The following is a 23,248-nucleotide window of genomic DNA, read 5'->3' as shown; positions in this document are numbered from 1 at the left end:
ATCTAAGTTGACCAAGATGGGGATTCTCAAATTTTCAAAGTCGCAAGCATTGGTGGCTAATAGAGGGAATCAAAGAAATCAAGGAAAAGGCAAGAATCAAAGCAACCTAAGTCTCAAGTACAACAAGATGGAGCACAATCTTCCTCTCCACAACAAGGTGATTCTACATCCTCACCTAAGAGGAAATCTAAGGACAATATTTTTTGTGCATATTGCAAGAAGTTAGGACATGATGAACAACATTGTTACAAGAATGATATTGATGAATTGAAACATATTCTTGAGGAGAACAAAATCAATTTACCTTCTAGAATGTCTACTTTGGCTTCTTCTTCCAAGGAAAAGGATAAAGGAAAGAATCACTCCTTTGGGACAGATAAAGGAAAGGGAAAAACTCTTTGTGTTATTACAAGTCATGATTCAAGGATATGACTTCTAGATTTAGGGGATTCTCATCATATGGCATCTTTGCAGTCTATGGCCTCTTCATATGAGCCTTTCCACACGCTGTAGAATTTTGATGGGCAATCATACATACATCTTGGATATAATTACACTTTACTTAAGTTTACTTAGGTACATGCATATCATAGTAGTTTGCATATGAGACACCTAGGGAGATTTTCTACATTGAGAGTGTGTATGTAGGAGAATTTCCACCTTTTATGGTGTGATCTTGTTTCTACTTATCATATCCACTTATTGTGGAGTGATAATTCCACCTTTAGTGGGTGATCCACCTCATGTGGAATATTTTACTATTTCTCCTACCTACCCCTACGTACCCTTGCATCTCACTGAGCCACATGACATCATTGTGTGCTCTCTTGTCTCCTAGCCTTGCCTTTATAATAAGGCCCATCTATATTATATGTAACTTGATGATCCAGTTGATCAGTATTTTCATCTTGATAGAATATAGCTTAATCCTATCAATATTTCCTCTCTCTATTTTGTACTTTTCATTGAGCTCTTGATCTTGGCAAAATCCCACATTTATTATGGATAAATGATTTTTACATTAGATGTTATTTTTAAATGCATGGCATTAAAATGGAAATTATGATGAAATATTCTTCAACTATAGTTTTGTGGACTAACCTATTGATCATTTAATCTTAGTGGGAATGATGCAAGAACATGTCCAAGAAAAGAACTTGGGTGTGGTAGAAGTTTCCTACCCACCTTGCAATAATTAGCATGATGGAAACTAGATGAACACACACTCACATAGTTGCATACATATTGTATTATGCATCGTTTAATACTAAATTTTATGTATTTATGGATGTGTAGTCTAATTTTAGCATTATGGTTTAAGTGATGTCTATAGTTGTGTAAATTTGTTTTTGTTAAGTTTGTTTCAAATGACTTGTTAGGAAACATAAAGCCATCCCCTTATTTTTATGTCAATATACTCATAAACTATGTACTTGTTTTATTAGAAATTAAAACGTTTGTATTTTTTTCAAATACAAATATCTTCTTTTCAAATATGTATGTATGTATGTATGCATATTATTGTTGTGAATAATGTAGAATGATTTTTGATTAGAACTATGTAATCTTAAGAGAATAACATTACCTGTTTAATTAGAATTAAAATATTTGAACTTCAAAATTTTAATAAGATATTGCATATGAATTCCTTTTTTTCACATTACCCATTTAAATATTGATGAAATTTTTATTAGCCCATAGACTATATATATATGGTGGGAATGCCCATTAGTTTTTCCTCCTATCAGAAGCCAAATTAATTTTGGGTTAGTCTTTTTTCAAGGAAATTTACTGTTCCTTCCACGAAGGTCTGATTGCATTGTGTACAGACCACTGGCCCGCTTCACACCAATCTATAACGCGATGTTGCAGATGTTGCTGCTATCAATTTTATGGAGTTTTCAGAAGAATCAATCCTAATGAAGACTAGCTTGAGTTTCCCTATCTCTCCTATCTGAAAGAATAATATGCATATCAATTTATCGTTGAAACTTGACAAACTCAATCTTTCACTCCAACACCCCGCACCTAGCGCTGGAATTGAATCTACTCTTCAACAACATGGTTCCTAGAAATTTATGGATGGCCTTTCAATTTAGTTCTGGATATGGCACTCGCAAAGAATGAGGTTCTCAGAGCTATGAATTTGCATTTTCTAATTCTCTTTGCATTTTTCCCTAAGTTTGCGTGCGTTAGCATTTCAAGTCCTTTAGGTGCATATTGTTCCTGGGTAATGAGCCTAAATCCTTTTAATTAGTTTTATTATATTTTGAGTGTGATTCTCAATATGTTGTTTCGCTTATAGAGTTTTCCATGTATCTAATGTTCATGTGCTAAATGTGCTTTATGGTTTTATGTTTTGCAATTGCAGTATCAGATTAATCGTTGTATAGATCTGAAAATAATTGATCTAGATTGCTTTACCACCCCTCTTAGTCTTACAGTGTGTTCAACAATGTTAAACTAGTAATCCACATTTGTCAGTCATATATAAATGATGAAATCCTATGTAAACATATAGTAAAGTTATAGATTGATTGTGAAAATATTGGAGTGTATGTACACCATCTTTTACAATAACTATTTGTTCCTCTATAGTAGATTATCTTGTACAAGGTTAAGTGATTATTCCATCTTTTATACAAAGTGAAGGGTTGAGAAATAAATGAATAACTTTTTTAATAAAATTATATGATATCTAGTGTAAGAATTTTCTAGTAAGAAGCTTACCCAATAGAAGACACAATTTTCACTATTGAATTTTATGTGACAAAACATATAGATCGTGTACAATTAGGAATGTGTATTCTTGTTAAAGAAATGATTTTACTTTCTTTCAACAAGATAGTTCCATCAATATTTTTATTAATTTATATTTTTAGAAAAATTATGAATAATCGTATAATTATATTAATGATAATAATAGGAGAAGAAGCATCTAATATCTTAGCTAGAAATAAAGAAGAATGAAAGAAAGATTCTTTTTATAGTCCATGCCAAGTACCATACTACTTGTGGGAGTCACCTAATTGTGCTACAAGTGATATGTGCATCCTCTCAAAATACATGCTTTAATTTAAAAAATATATTTCAAATGAATAAAACATAAATACTTAGTACATACATATTGTAAAAAACACTATTACATAAAACCACAAGAACACCTTAGTACCCCAATTCAATAGTGTATGTAGGATGTGATGCTATCATGATTTCTAAATGCATGTGTATTATGTGCTAACATGTAATGATGCAGAATAAAACTATATGATAAGAAGATCTTTTTGGTGTGTCATTATACTTGGTCATATGATAGCAGGCTACACAGACTCAAGAAGGGATAGTGGAAAAAGGGGATGAAAGGTAGAAGATATGGAAGTGAAAAGAACTTCTTGTGCTATTATCATCATTGAGCTTAATTATGGCAAATAGGTTTTGACAATCCAGATATGTGCTCGACCTAGAAATTCATTGTACCCATTTGCATGGAGATCAAACAATCACAAACAAGAAATGCTCCAATTCACACTAGACTCACAATGCCCTCATATCCTTGGACAACACATAGCATTACTAAGAGACAATCCACAGACAACAAAATAGGTGAACATACCCCATCTTCACCTTTCTAGTCAAAGACATCCTAGAGATAGAATCTCTAGTTAGAGGCATCCTTGAAAAGCTAAAAGACATGTCACCATACAAGATATAATCAAAATAAAACCAAGACTTGACACCAACATAAACTGGAATCCTCAAGTTATTAGTGTTGATTGCTTCTCATCTAAAATTGACTTAATCTATGAAATTTATACTTTATTGCAGAGAATAATGGAATTTTATTGTGGATTGGCGATGCAAATGCTCTTTTATTGTGAACTGTGCATGAACAAAAAAAGGAAGATAAAAAGATGATGCTCCTCAAAACATGTGATGCTTAAGGTTCCACACCCATCACTAGACTTAGGATTTTCCCTAGTTACAAATAGGACTTGATTTATTGTGGAAGAAGAGGAATGGAAAGGAAGGGGAAGTTGTATGAAAGGGAACCAATCTTAGGTAGATCAATAACCAACCATGATGGGAGTAGTAGGATGTGAGTGTGAGCAAGGTGAAAGGATCAGATTGAATTCTGAAGGAGGGAGGACCAATGTCTCTAAGCATGGCACCGGTAACCCGGTTTTCACAATGGTATTTGCCCAGGGCATCATCGAAGTGGTTTTCATCGTTGGAAGAATTTATTTCTCTTTACCTTTTTTTATTTTTTATTTTTTTTGTGTCACACAGTGCCTATTTGACAAGTTTTCACCAAGTAACGATCTTTTTTATTTTTATTATTTTTTGGTATTTTTAAAATATTTTTTAATATTTTTTTGTATTTTTTTGTATTTTTGACAATGGGATATTCTGAAAAACTATGTGTAAAACCTGTGAAGGTGCATTCTATTCATAGGGTCCTCCAAAGGTTCTCCATCTTGTGTTGAGAGTTGATATGCACTTGATCCATAGAATGTTGTGATGACGTAAGGACCAATCCAATTTGGTTCGAACTTTCCCTTTTTCTCTCTATCTTGTTGATTCTTATGATTTTCTTTGAGAACTAAGTCACCCACCTCAAATGTGCCAGAATTTACCTTATGATTGTAGCTTCGACGTTCCTTGACTAAATGATGTGTTTCTCCATTAATTGTGTTCCTTGATGAAGGAACTAAGGTAGGATTACTAATGTGTGAACTACGTTGGCCCATATTAGGGGAGATCAACTCTTGTTCTTTTTTCTTCATAGGATTTTTATCCTTGACTTTGATTTTGATTTGGAATGAAGGGATTCTCTTTATTTTTTACTTTAAGATTTTTCTTTTCAAAGCTTGACTTTTGATCCCCAACAAGTAAGGGATTTTGTAATTCTTATTGATCCAAGTCTATAAGTGGAGTGGAAATGGAATGAGTGGATAACATGGTAAGGTTGTATGAGTTCTCCAGAGGGATGGCGATATATTCAATAGATTCTTTGTTGGCACCACTCTTAGGACTATTGATATCAAGAGTTACTCGCGCCACTAGAGGAGATTTGCATTCAGACCTTAGTAGCCACAATACTGGGTGGTTCATACCCAATTCCTTGATATTTTAAATTATGTGTAGGATACTCCTATCAACTAAATGCCTTAGGAGATAGTGGGAGTTAATCAACATGAAAGAGATACTCACCACATCCCATGTCTTTAACCTTGAATTTTTATTTGAGCTCTACTTGCTTTGATGCAGAAGCTTTCAAGGATTCTGGATTCACATATGTTGATGATGGAGTTTCTTCTCTATTAATTGGAATTATTATCTCTGATCCTGGTCATAGGTTATTCCAACATATGAACCGATTTGGATCACCTTTTATTTTTACATCAACTCCATTGTAAGGAAATTTGATACATTGATGATATGTTGATGGTAATACTCTCATTTCATGTATCCATGGATGTCCCAAAATTATGTTGTATGTGAGCTCTAGATCAAGGACTTGACATACCACATCCTTTGTAATTGGCCCAGCTCTAAGAGGTAAGTTGACTGTGCCCTTGGATGAGTGCTCTTCATCATCATATGCCTTAATGGTGATTGCATGTGTTGACTGTGCCCTATTGGAAGCAGCTCTAGAAGCTCTTTGAATCTGAAAAGTTAAGCCTTTTTGTTCTTGACAATTTTTGTGTAATTTCCCAGTAGTGAACACAGACGCAGTTTTACTAAATTCAGACTTGATTTCTGATCCTAGACGTTGTTATAGTAAACATAGACATTGTTTTACTAAATTCAGACTTGATTTCTGATCCCAGACGTTGTTATAGTAAATAGTTATAGTAACCAAACAACAGACCTAGTACTAATGAAGAGATCAAACTCGAGATATTCAAGAGCCATCACGGTGAAAACAAGAGGCATCCATCATAGAGAAGCAATTGTATATAGTATGTCAAGGACTATCATGAGTGAATACCCATGAAGAAATAACAAGAGTGATGAAAGGATAAGGAGGTCATGTACAAAGGTTGAGTGAAATATATTTCAGTCCTTTCAGGCTCCCTAAGGATATTATGTTCTTTCATAGAATATTTTGTTTATACTTGTTTAAGGTTAGTGTTCCACATGGAATGATATGTTTTGGTCATAAAGGAGCTTTCAAAGATAATGAGCCCAAAGACATGCCAAGACAGTGTTAGCACACAAAGGCTCCTTTCTTGCCACCAAAGGGTAGAGCACCAAATGATCTTGACAGAGGAAAAATCAGAATAAAAGACAACTTTATGAATTATAGAACATGAATGAAATAAGAGACATTAATTTGCTACAGTTATCAAGTTTTCATGGAGAAATGAATTAGATGTTCATTGTTAACATCAGTGGTAGATATGTTTAGGACTATCCAACTCCAATGTTGCAGATAATAAGGAATCTCATGAATACATGGCTAAATGATACAATCAAAACTAATTAGATAGTACAATCATATGAAACTAAACAAAGAATCCACATGAAGAAAAAATCACAGCAACTAAGGGATACAACTCAATGATACATGGTTGACTACAAAAGGCCTCACTCACATTAATGAGAAGGAAAACAATCTTCATATTAAATAAAGCATTGTACATTCAATCTAAATATGAAGCACAACAGAGAGGAAAAGGCAGGGTTGTAAATGCAGTGAATACTTGGAACCTCTCTTCATTGTAGACCGAAATTTTGTGGGTGAAACTTTACCATATAGGCACCACACACCCTAAAAGTAGGGTTCTTCAGCTATGGCACCTCTTCCCTCTTTAATTACTATAGACTGCACAAAGTTAAGTAGTATTGTACTTCCAAATGAAGAAATTGTATTGAGGTGTAATTATCTACTACTGCATGCAAGGGTAAAGAGTATCGTCAGACAAACTAGCCAAAGCTGGAAACACAAAATAGGTGAAATATAATTTATTGACATCATTTAAATAACTTGATTAATCTTAAGATTTTCATTCTCAACTAGTCAAATGCAGATAAAGTAATTTTTAGTATTGATCCTAAACATTACAGTTCAACCCTAAATTAAAAAATCAATATCTTTTGATTGGTGCCATGGGATAAGGAAACGTGAGGACTGTAGTAACCTTTTGGCACTTTATAATACATCAGTGCCAAAAAGGACCCACCTCTTATAGATGAAAACTTATCTCTCACTACTTCTAGAATATCGTATTGCATATATTGTAAAAATACGAAACCAGAGTGCCTAAGATGAGAATAAGGATTTCTCAAGATTTCATTGCCATATATTGCTTTCATAAAGAAATATATATGGGCTCAAAAACCAATTTTATCTGACTCCAGCTCATGGCCAATGAACAAAAAAAATCTTTAAACCCCCAATGGAGGGATCCTAAAATAATGGAGTGAATGAAGGGGGCGCCCCAGTGTTTGAAATCCCAAACTGGGTCGAATGCCATATAATTAACCATGGGGGGTATGAGCAAGTATTGGCCTACAGTTAAGACTAGTCACCGATATGGAACCTCGAGAAACATTTCCCAATCAATTCCATTTCTATCATATATGCACCCATTTGAGATATGCACTTTCTAACCTTTTGGGGCTGAAAATAATATAAATAAATAAATTTCTAAACTATGCCCAAGATTTTATTGACACTGGGATCCCTCACATTTTTTGATGGGTGGTGGCACATGACATGGAAGGGTCGCTCCTTGCCTATTCCTTCATTTTGTGAAAGAATGGTTGAGAAGTAAAAGACGAGGGCCACAACGGAGTGGTTGTCGAATAGACAACCAGTGGCACGGTGAGATCCCGCTCAAGAAAAGTAGAAATGTAGAGATTTGATACACAAGCTATCATCCTAATAAAAACCAATCTTTTCCTTTACAAATTTATATTTTCCCACAAAACTACCTCTTCTAATCGAGTTCGTTGGAAGCCAAATGTTGCAGGCCGATCCATTGCAACCATCACAAATTTTGTAAGGGGCTTGACTCGGTTTTTAAGAGTTTGTGGTAAAAAAAGTAGGTTAGGGATGATTGATTTTATGTTTTCACTTCCCACCATTCCTCTTTTGAAAATTCATGTATCTTTTGTCTTAACTTTTAATTTAAGACAAATTAAAATCATTTTGTTTTTTAATTTAAGATAATTAAATAATAATTCAAGTATTTAAGACAATATAATAATATTGTCTTTAAAAAATGTCTTAAATAGCTCTCTTATGTTGTAGCCAGTCTAGCTACAAGAAGCGCAAGATCTGAAACTGTTGCCATTATACCGTCTGGATCGAATGAAGCAAGAAAACATGAAACCGGCTTGAGAAGCCGTGTGTGTTACGACAACCCTTGTCAGCATTTAAACATTTCTTTGGAAGCTTATATATTTGACTCTGTATTTTTTCTATTGATCACGATTTTTCATTATTTACAATTAGTATATAATATATTATTTTATCAATCTCAATCATGTCATGTGATCCATTATCAAGATGTGAAGAACCGTCCACGTTTGAAATTAATCCCGACTTTCTACATTCTGATAATGAAACAGAATATTACCCCAAACATTAACAAAAATGCATTGATATAGATGTCTCAAAGCTGATGTTTTCTAGTATCTTTCTAGATGGATACATTGAGTATTCAAGTAGGAGTTTAGTTACTTATACAGAGAAGAGAGCTCCGCGTGTTACGATGGAAGGAAAGACCAGAGTTCAAAGCCGCCTATCATATGATAATGAGAGCCCCAGTCTTTTGAAATTCGAATGGTCATGAACAATCAGACTTATGTTATCTCTGGCTTGACAATTTCTGCATTGTCAAAATCTACTTATTTGTATTCAAAGCAGCGATCTGTGACTTTCAATACCTAAAGTTGCGTGTGTTTCAAAAACCATGACAATGCATGTTGAATTTAGTTAACTAGCATGTGCACAAAAGGGGTGTAAGTATTATGCCAGTAGAAAAACCTTTCTAAATTAATAGGTTAGAAAGTCAATTCAATTTATATATCTAATATATTATTTTGATTAATAAATGTTAAATTTGTGAGTTAAAATTATTCACAACAATCTATTTGCGCTCTCTTTTACAAATACAAAGTTTGTTTGAGATTTTATAGTAGTACATTCCAGTCCACAATGTTTTGCTACCTTGGACGGTCATATTAAAATGATGATAATAGTGTTCGGAATATGAAGCCCAACAGTTACATGGCTGTTTGTCTTCCCCAGAAGACTCTTCATTTCATATTTGATATGTTTATATAAATGGCTGTATGCAGCCCATACATGATGTACTGTGTAGTATTAGATATTGGTTAATAAGAATTCTCTCTGCTTTCTGGTGGACATAGGCACTTAGTGGTGAACAACATTAATCTTGTGTCTCGAGTTCATTGTTGTGTCTATTATTCTTTCTGTTGTTTTCTATTCATTATTATGTGTTTTCACTGCTCGTTTTAAACTTGCTGGGTGCTTTTATCTTATCAATAAACAGGATGAAGTTTCAAATGATGAGGCCGAATCAGATGATGAAGCCGAATCAGATGATGAAGCCGAATCAGATGCATTATATGAATACTTTTGGGTGGTGTTAGAGTCATCAATAATTATAGAGTGGTGGAAAAGGTGGACATTTTTTTAGCATTTATGATTGTATTCTAATTAACTGTCAATGAATTAGATTTATTTGATCTTGCATTTATTGAAATATATTATATAGTTTACCAACAATTAAAAGATACAGTGTTTCTTTAACTACATACGGTCCCAAACAAATGATCAATGAAAACTATATATTGGTGTTAAAAACATAGTATATTAATGCTAAAATGATGGTATATTAGTGCGAGACATGTTTACAACTCAAACTCCATCCATAATATAGCCTATCGGCTAATTATATTGACAAATGTTTTATAATGCAAGTTATGGAGGAGTGAGGAGTCAAAATACATTATTTTATTCTATAGACAATTAGTAATGATTAATAATACTAATTATAAACATTATATTTAGATATATGCTTTTTATTATATTTAATTTTAATTATTAATTAACTATATAATATATTCAAATATTTAATATACATTAATTATTAATTAGATATATAAATAGGCATAAAAAATGGATCCATATCCTCCCTTAGTAAAGCTTAAAATCACAATCAAGGGTAAACCAAGTACCATGATTGCCTTAGATAAAATTATTTTCTTGAACCAATACAAGATCATAATGATCATGATGGTGGTATTTTAGTTGATCAGGAAGAATAAGATCTCATTTAACTTGATATTTGATTCTAGTAATATTGTACATTAGGATGAGTTCCTAAATCCTTAGATGACACTATTTTAAGAAAAAATGTAACTAACTTTCTATCCTCCCACCCATATTCTACTTACCATCCAAATTTCAAAAATAGAAGGGAAACACCATTCTATGACAAGACACTCAAAACCTATCTATGCCTAAATCCAAAATCATTTAGCAAAAAACAAATCCTTATCCTCACACAAAAGTCAATTACTAAGCCTTCAAAATATTGTCAAGATTCTAATAAACAATCTACCACCTTTTGCACAAATGATCCTTGGTTTGAGAGATTTATTATTCAATATCAAAATCCTAGTCAACATTACATTAGTGAAGCCAATGTGAAACCAAAATCACCATTAAAGAAAGACCTAATCCTATGAATTCACTAGAGAAATTTTGCTATCCAAATCAAATAAAAAATTAATTTATTAATGACGATGATGATAGTATTGTAGATCAAGTTGAATATAATAATTAAAATATATTTAATAATGAGATTATTATAGATAAACTTTCTGTGAGCTTTCATTACACAACCTATGACTCTGTTGACAAGGGAAACCCAATCTTAACTTGACATCCTTCTTTCTAGTCAATGTTTCCAAGACCAAGTTCATGAGAGCACTCCATATATTTCACACATTATGTATATCCTTCATCTTCCTCCTTACAATATAACTTCCAATCCATCTATCCAAAATATTAATACACATTACAAACACACCAAAAGCCAAATAATTCTTTTTATATTTCTATTGAGGACTATTAAAATGAAGAATATATATCACACAAATTCAATGATGTTACTTTTCCCAAGAATATCCACAACTCGCATGGTGCCATTCCTATCCAACAAATAACACCATACAATAAAAATTCTAGCAACATGCCCATCCAAGATCAAGTACCATCATGTAAGGATCTTGTAAATCTGAGTATATTAAGCATGAACTAGAGTTTCCTAAAATCATGACTTCCTATCAAATACCATCTTCTCATATTGTGTCTATCCAACCTATCAAAGAGTCTCCTAGTCCCATCCTTGTCCAAAATCAAACACTATCATAAAAATCAATACCCACAAATTCTATTCAAGAATATTGGCCTATGTTCAAGTCGAAATCCATTTATGAATTGTTCAAATCCTATCAATACTACCCAAGAAATTTTTATGTTCATCTTAAATCAAGAGATGTGTAAACAAACAAATCCAAAGCAAGTTCAAATATGTCACTTGTATAAGTCTTATTCGATTGTGGTCACAATGGTCACTTTCACAAAAAGGATAGATAGCACTGAACCATATGTTGTCTGAGTCTGTTGAAAGATTTGATTTTGTTGAAGCTTATTGTTGCTACTGTCTCTCATCTGAAACTGACTGAATCCATAAAACTGATACTTTATTGCGGAGAAGATGAAACTTTATTGCGGATCTTCGATGCAAATGTTGCTTTATTGCGGATCTGTGATGCAAATGTTGCTTTATTGCGGATCTGTGCACGGATAGACTTGAAGGAAGCTGGAAGAAACTGTACTCCTCGAAACATGTGATGTTCTCAGTTCCACACCCATTACTAGACGTAGAATTTGGCCGTAGTCATAGATAGGATCTGATTTATTATGGATGGAAAGGGAGGCGAAAAGGGAGGTTTATTATGAATGGCTAACCAATCTTGGGGTAGATCAATAACAAGCCATGATGGGACTGGGTAAGTTTATTGTGGATGAATTGGTCGTGAGTGTGTGCAAAGTGAAAGGATGAAAGAGAATCCTGAAGGAGGGAGGAGCAAAGTCTCTACGCATGGCGCTGGTGATCCAGTTTTCACCATGGTACTTGCCCAGGGCGCCACCGAAGTGGTTTTCACCGTTGGATGAAATTATTTCTCTTTACTTTTTTTGATTTTTTCAATTTTTTTTTTGTGTCACAAGGCGCCTGTTTGCCAGGTTTTCACCAAGTAACGATTTTTTTGTTTTATAATTTTTTTTTTGTATTTTTGAATTTTTTGATTTTTTTTGTATTTTTGAATTAGGATATTCCGATGAGCTATGTGTAGAACCTGCGAAGGTGCATGCTGTTGATAGGATCCTCCAAAGGTTCACCTTCTGTAGTTGAGAGCTGATATGCCCCAGATCCATATACCGCTGTGATGATGTAAGGACCAAGCCAATTTGGTTCGAACTTGCCCTTCTTATCTCTGTCTTGCTGATTCTTGGGGTTCTCTTTGAGGACTAAGTCACCTACTTCAAATGTGCGAGGCTTAACTTTGTGATTGTAGCTGCGACTCATTCTTTGTTGGTAAGCCTTGAGATGATTAAAAGCAGTGTGTCTTCGTTCCTCCAGCAGTTCTAGTTCTTGTAAGCGAGAGACCCTGTAATCTTCATCGTTGATTATGTTTCTCAAGGAGACCCGTAGAGAAGGTAACTCGACCTCAATAGGCAAGATGGCTTCAGCGCCGTAGACAAGTGAGTAAGGTGTAGCTCCTGTAGGTGTGCGGACACTTGTACGGTAGGCCCAAAGTGCAGGATTGAGTTGGATATGCCAGTTACGGCTAGCGTCGTCGACTGTCTTTTTAAGGATTTTGAGAATTGTTTTGTTAGATGCCTCAGCTTGGCCATTACCTTGGGGGAATATGGTGTGGAGAAACGATGAGAGATATGGAAGCGGTCACAGAGTTCACGAACATTCTGATTTTTGAAGGGACGCCCGTTATCAGTAATAATGGAAGTAGGAATCCCATATCGGCAAATGATGTAGTTCAAAATGAAGGTAGCGATTTGTTTCCCAGTAACTTGTGTGAGAGGCACGGCTTCAATCCACTTTGTGAAATACTCTGTGGCTGTGATAATGAATTTATGACCGTTGGAAGAAGGAGGGTGAATCTTGCCTATGAGATCGAGTCCCCACTGACAAAAGGGCCAAGGAGATGCAAGTGGTTGTAGTTCTTGTGCTGGTGCGTGTATGAGGTCTCCATGAATTTGACACTGCTTACACTTCTTGACAAACTGATATGAGTCTTTTTCCATAGTAGGCCAGTAATATCCAGTCCTGATGAGTTTCTTGGCCAAGGTAGGACCACTAGTATGCAGACCACATATCCCTTCATGCACTTCTCGTAACGCAATCTGAGCTTCGTCACTCTCTAAACATCTAAGAAGGGTGCCATCTAGACCTCGTCGGTATAGGATATCAGCTAGAATGACGTATCGAGAGGATTGGCGAATGAAAGTGCGGCATTGGTTGTTCGATAGATCGGGAGGTAAGATATTGTCGCGAAGGTATGTGAATATGGAACCATATAACTGGGATTCAGGACCAACAACACATATCATTTCTGTAGGAGTGATCTCATATGAAGGAATCAGGAGATTATCTACCAGGAACTCATAGCAGGTCTCATTTTGTGGTAGATCAATGAGCGAAGCAATCGTAGCCATGGCATCTGCAGCACGATTCTGTTCTCTTGGTATCTGCTCAAAATCTATCTTTGTGAAGTGTTGTTTCAAATCATCTACCAGTTGTTTGTAAGGCATTAGCTTTTCATATTTTGTTTGGTAATCATCAGTTGCTTGATGGATGACAAGTTGAGAATCCCCAAAAACACGAAGTTCCTGGATCTTCCACTGAACTGCAATTCTTAATCCAGTTGTTAATGCCTCATATTCTGCTATATTGTTGGTGCAAGGAAATGATAAGCGGTATGATTTTGGTATAGAATCGCCTTGAGGAGTTATAAAGAGTATACCCGCTCCTGCTCCATGCTGTGTGTATGAGCCATCAAAGTATAGTTGCCATGGCTTCACATGTGATATTGTTAAAATTGCTTCATCTGGAAATTCTGACTGTAGAGGAACATCATCTATCATGGAAGCATCTGCCAATTGATCTGCAATTGCTTGTCCTTTTATTGCTTTTCTGTCTACGTACTCGATGTCAAATTCACTCAGAATCATTACCCACTTGGCTAGCCGCCCAGTAAGTGTAGCTTTGTTGAGAAGATATTTTAGTGGATCAATTCTGGCAATCAACTTAGTCTTGTGAGTGAGCATATAATGACGTAATTTTAGTGAAGCAAAGACCACAGTGAGACAGGCACGCTCGATTGGTGTGTAATTTAGCTCATATCCCACCAGTGTGCGACTGATATAGTATACTGCTTTTTCCTTGCCGTCAGGTATTTGTTGTGCTAAGAGTGCCTCCAGTGTCGTTGGAGTAGCTGATATGTAGAGTAACAAAGGTTGATCTGGAATTGGTGGCATCAAAACTGGTGGGTTCAAAAGATAAACTTTGAGCGCCTGAAATGCCTGTTGACAGTTCTCATCCCATTTGAACTTGATGTTTTTGTGTAGCAGGTGCTAGAAAGGATTACACTTATCTGCAAGTTGCGCTATGAATCTTCGTATGGATTGGAGTCTCCCTTGTAAAGATCAAAGTTGACTGATGTTCCTCGGTGGCGGCATGTTCAAGATAGCCTTGACTTTTGCTGGATCGGCCTCAATTCCTCTTTTAGACACAATGAATCCTAGGAGCTTCCCTGAGGTTACTCCAAAGACACATTTCTTTGGATTTAATCTTACTTTGTATTTTTCCAGCCGATCAAAGACAACTGAAAGTATGTCCAAGTGTGTATCTCTGTCTATTGATTTTCCCAAGAGATCATCAACATAATCTTCCACTGTTATGTGCATGAGATCATGAAAAATAGTGGTCATCACTCTTTGATAAGTAGCGCCTGCATTTTTCAGCCCAAAAGGCATGACATTCCAACAGAAGGTTCCCCATGGACAAGTGAATGATGTTTTATGTTGATCTTCAGGCGCAATCCTGATTTGATTATATCCAAAAAATCCGTCCATTAAAGATAGCATTTCATGACCTGCTGTGAGATCAACGATCAAGTCAATGTTTGGTAATGGGAAGTCATCTTTCGGACAAGCTTTGTTGATATCTCTGAAGTCTATACATATTCGGATACTGCGATCTGGTTTGCTGACAGGTACTAAATTGGAAATCCATTCGGGATAATCAATTGGGCGTATGAATCCGACATCCAATAATTTCTCCAGCTCTGCTTTGACTAGTAATGCCACTTGTGGGTGCATTTTCCTTAATTTCTGCTTTACTGGCTTTGCCCCCGGTTTGACTGTCAAATGATGCATTACCAAATCCGGATCCAATCCAGGCATATTAGCGTATGACCATGCAAAGTTGATTTGTCGTTCCTTAAAGAAGCTTATGAATTTTGCTTTTTCGGACTCTATCAAAGATTGAGCTAAGAATATGTTGTGTGGAACTTCTTCCGTACCAATGTTTGTCTTTATAGTTTCCTCTATCAGCATGGATGACTTTTCCTCATATGACGTTGGGAGAATGTCGAGCCTTCCATCTTCGGGTGCCTCAGAGAGGTTTTCACCCTCAGATATGTCCTTTCTTTTTACTTTTTTGGAGTCAGATAGCGCCACAGTGTGGTTTTCGCCATAAGACCCTTGTTTTGTTCTTATTTTCACATTTTTGCGACTAGAAGGCCCGACACCCTCACCGAAGTATGCCATGTTGTTGAGTTCTATGGTGTATCCTGCTTTGTGGTCTCCAGGGGGAAGATCATCTCGAATGCCAAGATAGTCGACAATAGCTTCGTCATTTTGAAATGTATCAAATTGTGCTGGTCCTTCATGATTCCAGTCAATGAGTTGGGGGTGAACAAGGGGAAGGTCATTAGTGTTTTTAGAGTTTGCTGGACAAAGAGTGAAGATGTGGTTATATTCAGGTATGTCAAGGCAATCGTTGAGGTCATCGATGGCACTCTCCTCATCAGTTTCGATCGTGAGTGAATTCAAATTGTCATCACTAGTAGTGCCTTCTGGGACAGGTGTCCTCATCCTATGCGATTTCAACCTTGGACCTTGAAACGAAGATTGTGCGGGATCCTTATGGGTTGGTTCTTGACCAACTCTGAACTTTTTGTAAAATTCCTCCTCCTCTGTAGGTTCATTTGGCTCTCTGAATGTCTCAGTGAGCTCATAGTCACTGGAGGATTTGTCTGAACCCCATTCCCACTTATTAGAATCTGTGGAATAATAATCCTCTTGTTGAACTTCGGCCACTTTGATTTGCCATGCCTCTTTTGTTCTTTTATTGTGAATGTTGGAATTCAGAAAACCAAGTCCCTTGGAGCGTTCCCTTCTTGTAGTTAGCTTAGGTTGTAAGGGCTCCATGACACCTTCTTTGCGTAACCCGAGAGGGCTTTTTCCATCATACCCAAATCTTTGCAGAATTTTGAAGCCTTTGCCATAGTTCTCACAGGGTATAATAATTTGATCTTGCGTGTCCTCTTCAATGTCTCTATAGAGCATTTTATATAAATTTTCTTCTTCTAGTTCGCCCCATCTTTGAAAGATGGTAGGATCCCATCTGAGTATCATGATGGAGATTTGCTTGTTAGGATGTGGCCTCCCATATTCTTTTGGAGAGCTCATGACTTGTCATAAAAACATTGTCTGATTCAAAGTGTATTCTCCCATGCCTTTGTCTTGAAACTTACCTCTAAGTTCACCTTGTTTAGATGTCGAGGGTTTTAATGACTCAGGGTCAATGTATGCCGAAGAGAGAGTAGCCTCACGGTTACTGGGAATGATAGTCTCAGTATGTGATCTCAAGTTATTGCAATATATGAATGGATTTGGATCACCATTGACTGTTACCTCGACTCCATTATGAGGAAACTTAATGCATTGATGATATGTTGATGGGACTGCCCTCATTTCATGAATCCAAGGACGTCCTAGCAATATGTTATATGTGAGATCTAGATCTAGGACTTGACAAACCACATCCTTTGTGACTGGCCCGATTCTTAGTGGTAAGGTAACTGTGCCCTTGGATGAACGCTCTTCATCATCATAAGCCTTGATGGTGATTTGGTTTGAAGAATTCACAGCTTTGTCAGAATATCCCAATTGTCTGATGGTGCTCAATGTACAAATATTTAGACCTGCTCCTCCATCTATCAGGACTCGCTTTATTCGATGTTTATGTATGAAGGCTTCAATGTGTAAAGGTGCATTATGTGGCTGACTTATGGAGGCATCATCGGCTTCTGTGAATGTGAGGGAGTGCGGAACGGATAGGTATCCCACCATGGCTTGAAATTGGTCCACGTTCAGATCAGTAGGGACAGTAGTGTCTCTCAAGATTTTGTCAAGGATGGCTTTATGTGCAGGGGATATACGTAAGAGCTCAAGAATGGAGATGAGCGCAGGTGTCTTCCCTAATTGTTCTACAAGGTCGTACTCAGGTTTGATTGATGAAGGATTGGTATTCTTAGTGGAGGCACGTGGCAACATGATTTTACCTCGATGAGTTGTAACATGACATTCAGAGGTAGATTCAGACGAAGAGCCAACACCCTTTAGGACAATCTTGGGTCTCTGAGAAGGATTCTCAGGATTTTTGTTCTTGATAGTAATAGTAGAGATATGATTGTCCATCGAGATGTGATTGATAGTAGAATCATAATTGTAAGGTGCTCTAGTGTAATTGGCTTGATCATCTGTGACTTTGCCTTTTCCTTTGTCATGTTTTGGGAATGGTTCCTTAAACACCTCATGTTCTTGGTTAGATGAATGTCCCTCAATCTCAATATCTCCTCTATCAATGAGATCTTGCACAATGTTCTTCAATCGATGGCAATTACTTGTCTTATGACCCTTGCTCTTATGAAACTCACAATACTCATCATCATTCCACCAATTTGGTTTGACCTTTGGTTCATATGGAGGAAAATCTGGAACTGTGATCAGTTTGTTTGCCACAAGCTTTTTGAATACTGATTCAAGTGGTTCTCCCAATGGAGTGTACTTCCTTCGAGGTTTAGAAGTTGTTTGATTGTTCACTTGATTGTTGGTAGAACTTGATCCAGAAAAAAAAAACTTGGGTCTCACTATGTTGGCATCAACAACACCATCATTAACTGTGTTCTTGTTCTTGTTCCAAAATTTTGGTTTATCCTTTCCTTTAAAGTCCTCTTTGTTTTCTTTGAATAGTTTGATAACTCCTTGTTCAATTAAGACTTTTTCTGTTGCTAGGCCCTTTTCAATAACATCTTTGAATGTAGACAAACAAGCTTTCCTGAGATCATATCCAATAGCCTTGTTAACATTTTGTGTGAATATTTCTACCATTTGTTTCTGTGGGATTTCGCAAGAGCATCTGCTGGCTAGATTTCTCCATCTTTGTAAGAATGATGCAAAAGATTCTCCCTCTTTTTGCTTGGTGTTGCACAAGGTAGTAACTGAGACATCTGTTTCAATGTTGTAAGAGAAATGCTGAATGAATGCCTCTGCCAAGTCGCCCCATGACTTAATACCAGGAGGTAATTGAGAAAACCATTCCATAGCTTGATCGCCTAAGCTCTGTGGGAACAACCTCATCAAGTATGTTTCTTCTGCCGCTACCTCAATGCAAGCTGTGAAGAATTGTCTTATATGTGCCTTGGGGTCTCCTCTCCCTCTATATTTGTCAAATTTTGGTGTCACAAAGTGTGCAGGAAACGGAGGCATTGGAATACTCTTATCAAAGGGATAAGGACATATATCTCTCATAGTGTATGTAGGTTTTGATGTATTAAAAGTAATTAAAGCATTCATCAAACATAATTAAATGATGTAAACTTGAAAAGTAATGGTTACATTTTGTCTAAACTTACAATACTCCTAAACTCCCTAACACATGAAAGAATACCAAGTTGACTATTTTGGTTCTTAAAAAGAATGAGAAGAGTTTCACATAGTAAAAATACACATAAATGAGGGCATTATCTTCTTGACCTGCATAAGATACATAGACTAACAAAACAAAAAATCAAGTATCAATCATGATTTAAAATTTTACTTTCAAATTTTCATAAAAAAACACAATTTTCTAGTGACATCCATCAAAGGATTCCCAAAGCTCTTCCATCTCAAAATACACACTTTAATTTAAAAAAAAACAAAACCATTTCAATAAGAAAAACATAGACACTTAGTATATGTACATATTGTAAAACACACTATTTCATAAAACCACAACACCTTAGTACTCCAATTCAATCTCTTTTATAACCTTGGACAAACACATGCAAGGAAATCTTGTTATACACTCAAAATTCATACAATGATCATTTTCTTGTGCAAACAAGATTCATACTCACAACTATTTCACTATATGCTCAGAAATGCATGAACATAGTTCTATTTTGCATCGGTAATATTCTAACATTAGTAATCTATTTTGTACCAACAAAATGGACATACATTATATTTTCATTATGCAGCCATAAAATGCATATAAATAATTGTTTCTTTTGTACCCATAAAATGCGTAAATATTATTATTCACTTTTTAACTCCAAAATAAATACAAATGATGCTCCTTGCACATAGATGTGTTAGACTAGCAACCTTCCTTTTTGAATAATTTACAATTGAGGAACTCCTATCTAAACATCTAGTATAAGGTACAAATTGATTGTGAAAATATTGGAGTGCATGTACACCATTTTTTACAATAACTATTTTATCCTCTATAGTAGATTATCTTGTATAACGTTAAGAACCCTATCCAATAGAAGACACAATTATCATTATTGAATTTTATGTGACAAAAAATATACAAAGATATACAATTAAGAATGTATATTCCATTTAAACAAATAACTTTACGTTCTTTCAACAAAATAGTTTTACCAATATTTTTATTAATTTATATGTTAAAATTTTTATAAATAATCATATGATTATAGTAATAGGCGTAACCTGTCATAATGACAATAGGAGGAGAAGCATCTCATATCTTAGCTATGAAACAAGTCTTTAAGAAAATATATGACACCTAATTTTTAAATATAAAGAAAATAAAATATCAAAGTATATATTTATTTTTAATATTCTCTCGGAACAGTGTATTGCGTGTGAATTACGCTTCTCTCATTACTGGTAAAATGACAGCAATGTTTTATTGATAATAAGTGGTGAGCGTTGCAACGGCCTACGCGGCTACACCACAGTGTCAATACGAAGATGACAACACTTATTAATATATTAGTCCACACACAAACATAATCCTATATATATCTAGGGACAGAATACAATAGTGTAGTCTGTACCGGAGGGGCAAGCGAATGTGGCCGTATCGTCCTTGGCATAACTGTAGGCCTGAGGGCACTGCTGCTTGAATATCATTGAGTAGTTTGTCGCAGGACAGCTGTTGGTATAGCTGCCAGTGCAGCAATACTGGTCTGTTTGAAAGGCAACGCAGGCACTCTTGCATCCGCCGGCAACCTTCAATTCAGCAGGGCACACAGCGTTCACGTCGGCTTTGCATGCAGGGGCAGTGCACTGTGCATTGGTAGGGTTGATGGAAAGAGGAATATTGAAGCCGTCCACTAGCGACACGTCGTAATAGTCCTGGTCGCTCTGAGTGTACTCGGCCAGCGTGGCGGGAACAGCTCCCGAGACTGTGCAGCTCAGTTGGCCGCCGCAGTCACCGGTTTGACAGGTTCCTTTGCCGCTCGCATCGAAAGAGCAGCCGGTTCGACCCCAGAATCTTGCCGACTGTGTCCCCGCCGCCAAATTAACCGTCCATGTCTGACCCTGGGTCAGCTGCTGCCCTCCTCCGGGTAATCCCGCCGCCCACACTGTGTACCCGCACTGGTTCTTTATATCAAACTTAACTGCTCTCGCCTCTGTGACAAATAATACACACATACTATTATTGTTAGCCTTGGAAATGTTTATACTATTCAACCTCATACAACACGCATTATGTTACTATGACAGCTTACCTTGAATGTAAAGAGATATGGCCATTCCAGCCACAAGAAGAAGCGCAAGATCTGATACTTTTGCCATTATAAGTAGTATCTATATCGCATACAGCAAAGACTGAATGAAGATACAAGGAGGGGTATGTCACTTATATAGAGAGCTCCACCTCCTACGAAGGTAAGAAGGAAGCAAAGAAGCAAAGACCCGACTTTAAGAGCCGTATATCACACGAAAGCCCTCTTGTCCTTTTATAGTTTTTCTTTTCCCAATTTGTCTTTTTTTAATTTGTCTAGGTTTTATATGAAGATGCGACCAGAACATCTACAAGAAGCGCAAGATCTGAAACTGTTGGCATTATACAGCCTGGATTGAATGAATATGAACTGTTACCAAGGAAGCCTAATCCTAGCTTGAGAAGCGATGTATGTTACGGCAACCCTGGTCACATTCAAACTTTTCTTTGAAAGATTTTAGATTTTACTGTGTAAATATTTTCAATCAAGATGCGAAGAGTCATCAACGTTTTGGAACATATAGTATAAATCTTGACTTTCTACATTCCGACAATAGATCATGGATAAGAATTCTGACTCAGTACAGTATATTCTGATAATGAGACAGAATATTATTCCAAACATTGATAAAAAAAAATATTTCACAATTAATTTTAATAATATAGACCGCTCAAAGCTGATTTTTTCCAGTATGTTTCGGATAGATGGATACATTGAGTATTGAAGGAGGAGTTTAGTTGTTTATACGGAGAAGAGAACTCCACGTGCTATGGTAGAAGCAAAGAAGCCACGACCGGACTATCCTATGAGAGCCCGAGTCTTTTAAAATTCGAATGGTCATCAACAATTAGATTTCTGTTATCTCAGGCTTGACATTTTGTGCATCATCAAAATCTATTTATTTGTATTCAAAGCACTGATCTCTGATTTTCAATATCCTAAAGTTACGCGAATTTCTAAAGGCTTGACAATGCATGTTAAATTTAGTTAATTATATTGACATATGTTTTTCTAATGAAATGTATGGAGGATGAGGGATAATTAGTAATAATATTTTGTACATTTCTATTTTCTATAGTCATTTTATATAGTGTATTGTTACTATGGACATAAATATTTGTGCTTGAGTCATTTGATAATACATTTACATGATATTACTAGTTTTCAAGAATTTTATGGGTGTGTCACTTTAAAAATAAACTGTTGATCTAATAAGAACGAAACAACCTTGAAGATATTTCCATGCATTATTGATGTTTTTCAAAGATATTACACAATAAATATCACAATAGATAGCTACCAATTAATTTAATATTGATTATTTCCTAAATGTAAGTAATTCATTGTTATGTCTTCATCCTATTATACAAATTATTCCTAATTTTCCTTAAGTTCTAATCCATTTCCCTATGTCTTAACACAAATTTTGGAGTCCCAATTCCTATTTAATGTCCCATCCACAAAAAATCCAACAAATAAAATTGACTAAAAGTCCCCACATAAGCACCAAAAATAAATATAAAAGAATTAAAAAATTATTTTATTCCTCTCCACTCATTTCGTAACCATTTTATAACCATCCCTCAAAATCATTTAAAAATCCTAATTATCCTCCACCATTTACCTCATAATCACTTTAACAACTCGATCTTGATTTTTGATATCTTATTAGATCTCCATTACTGATCAACAATCCTACATCTTTATAAATAGATTCTTTAGGGAACCATTACTAGTAATCAATTGCCGTCACTACAATGTCGTGCTAATGGTTTAAGCAACCACATTATCATTTTTTATAAAATCCACCCTCATCATACAAGAGAGGTTTATTGGGTGAAATGCATTATGGTGTATGAATTGAAGTCATAGTTGCAGGAGTTTTTGAACCAAGGGATTATTAGACCTAGTCTATCTCCATGCAGTGGACTGCTCATTTTTGTGAAGAAAAATAATGGGACCTTGTGCTTGTGTATTGACTATGGGATGTTGAACAAAGTAAAAGTCAAGAATGGGTATCCCCTATGAAGGATTAATGATCTCTTTGATCAGATGAGAGGATCTATAATATTATCTAAGATAG

At 35.7% G+C, this 23,248-nt stretch overlaps 1 protein-coding gene across 1 annotated transcript; it reads right to left on the bottom strand.

Annotated features, from left to right (window-relative positions):
- Positions 1 to 20,234: 20,234 nt before the first annotated feature.
- LOC131045880 (pathogenesis-related thaumatin-like protein 3.8) lies at positions 20,235 to 21,310 on the bottom strand. The gene is made up of 2 exons (XM_057979545.2): positions 21,169 to 21,310; positions 20,235 to 21,069 (listed from the first exon to the last, which is right to left on the bottom strand). The coding sequence occupies exons 1-2, from the start codon at positions 21,233 to 21,235 to the stop codon at positions 20,459 to 20,461; spliced, it is 678 nt and encodes a 225-aa protein (XP_057835528.1). The 5' UTR covers positions 21,236 to 21,310; the 3' UTR covers positions 20,235 to 20,458.
- Between the last annotated feature and the right edge of the window lie 1,938 nt (positions 21,311 to 23,248).

The sequence above is a fragment of the Cryptomeria japonica genome, unplaced genomic scaffold (assembly GCF_030272615.1).
Source record: "Cryptomeria japonica unplaced genomic scaffold, Sugi_1.0 HiC_scaffold_66, whole genome shotgun sequence".
In the NCBI taxonomy this organism is placed as follows: Eukaryota; Viridiplantae; Streptophyta; class Pinopsida; order Cupressales; family Cupressaceae; genus Cryptomeria; species Cryptomeria japonica.
The sequence above is the reverse complement of the archived record's forward strand: the minus strand, read 5'-3'. Positions and strand labels throughout refer to the sequence as shown.

What these genes read in the sequence shown, in the direction of transcription:
- LOC131045880 (XM_057979545.2), bottom strand. Translation starts at nt 21,235, where the DNA reads ATGGCAAAAGTATCAGATCTTGCGCTTCTTCTTGTGGCTGGAATGGCC. An exon ending in CATATCTCTTTACATTCAAG is followed by an intron (nt 21,070 to 21,168) that starts GTAAGCTGTCAT and finishes TATTTGTCACAG; the next exon opens with AGGCGAGAGCAGTTAAGTTT.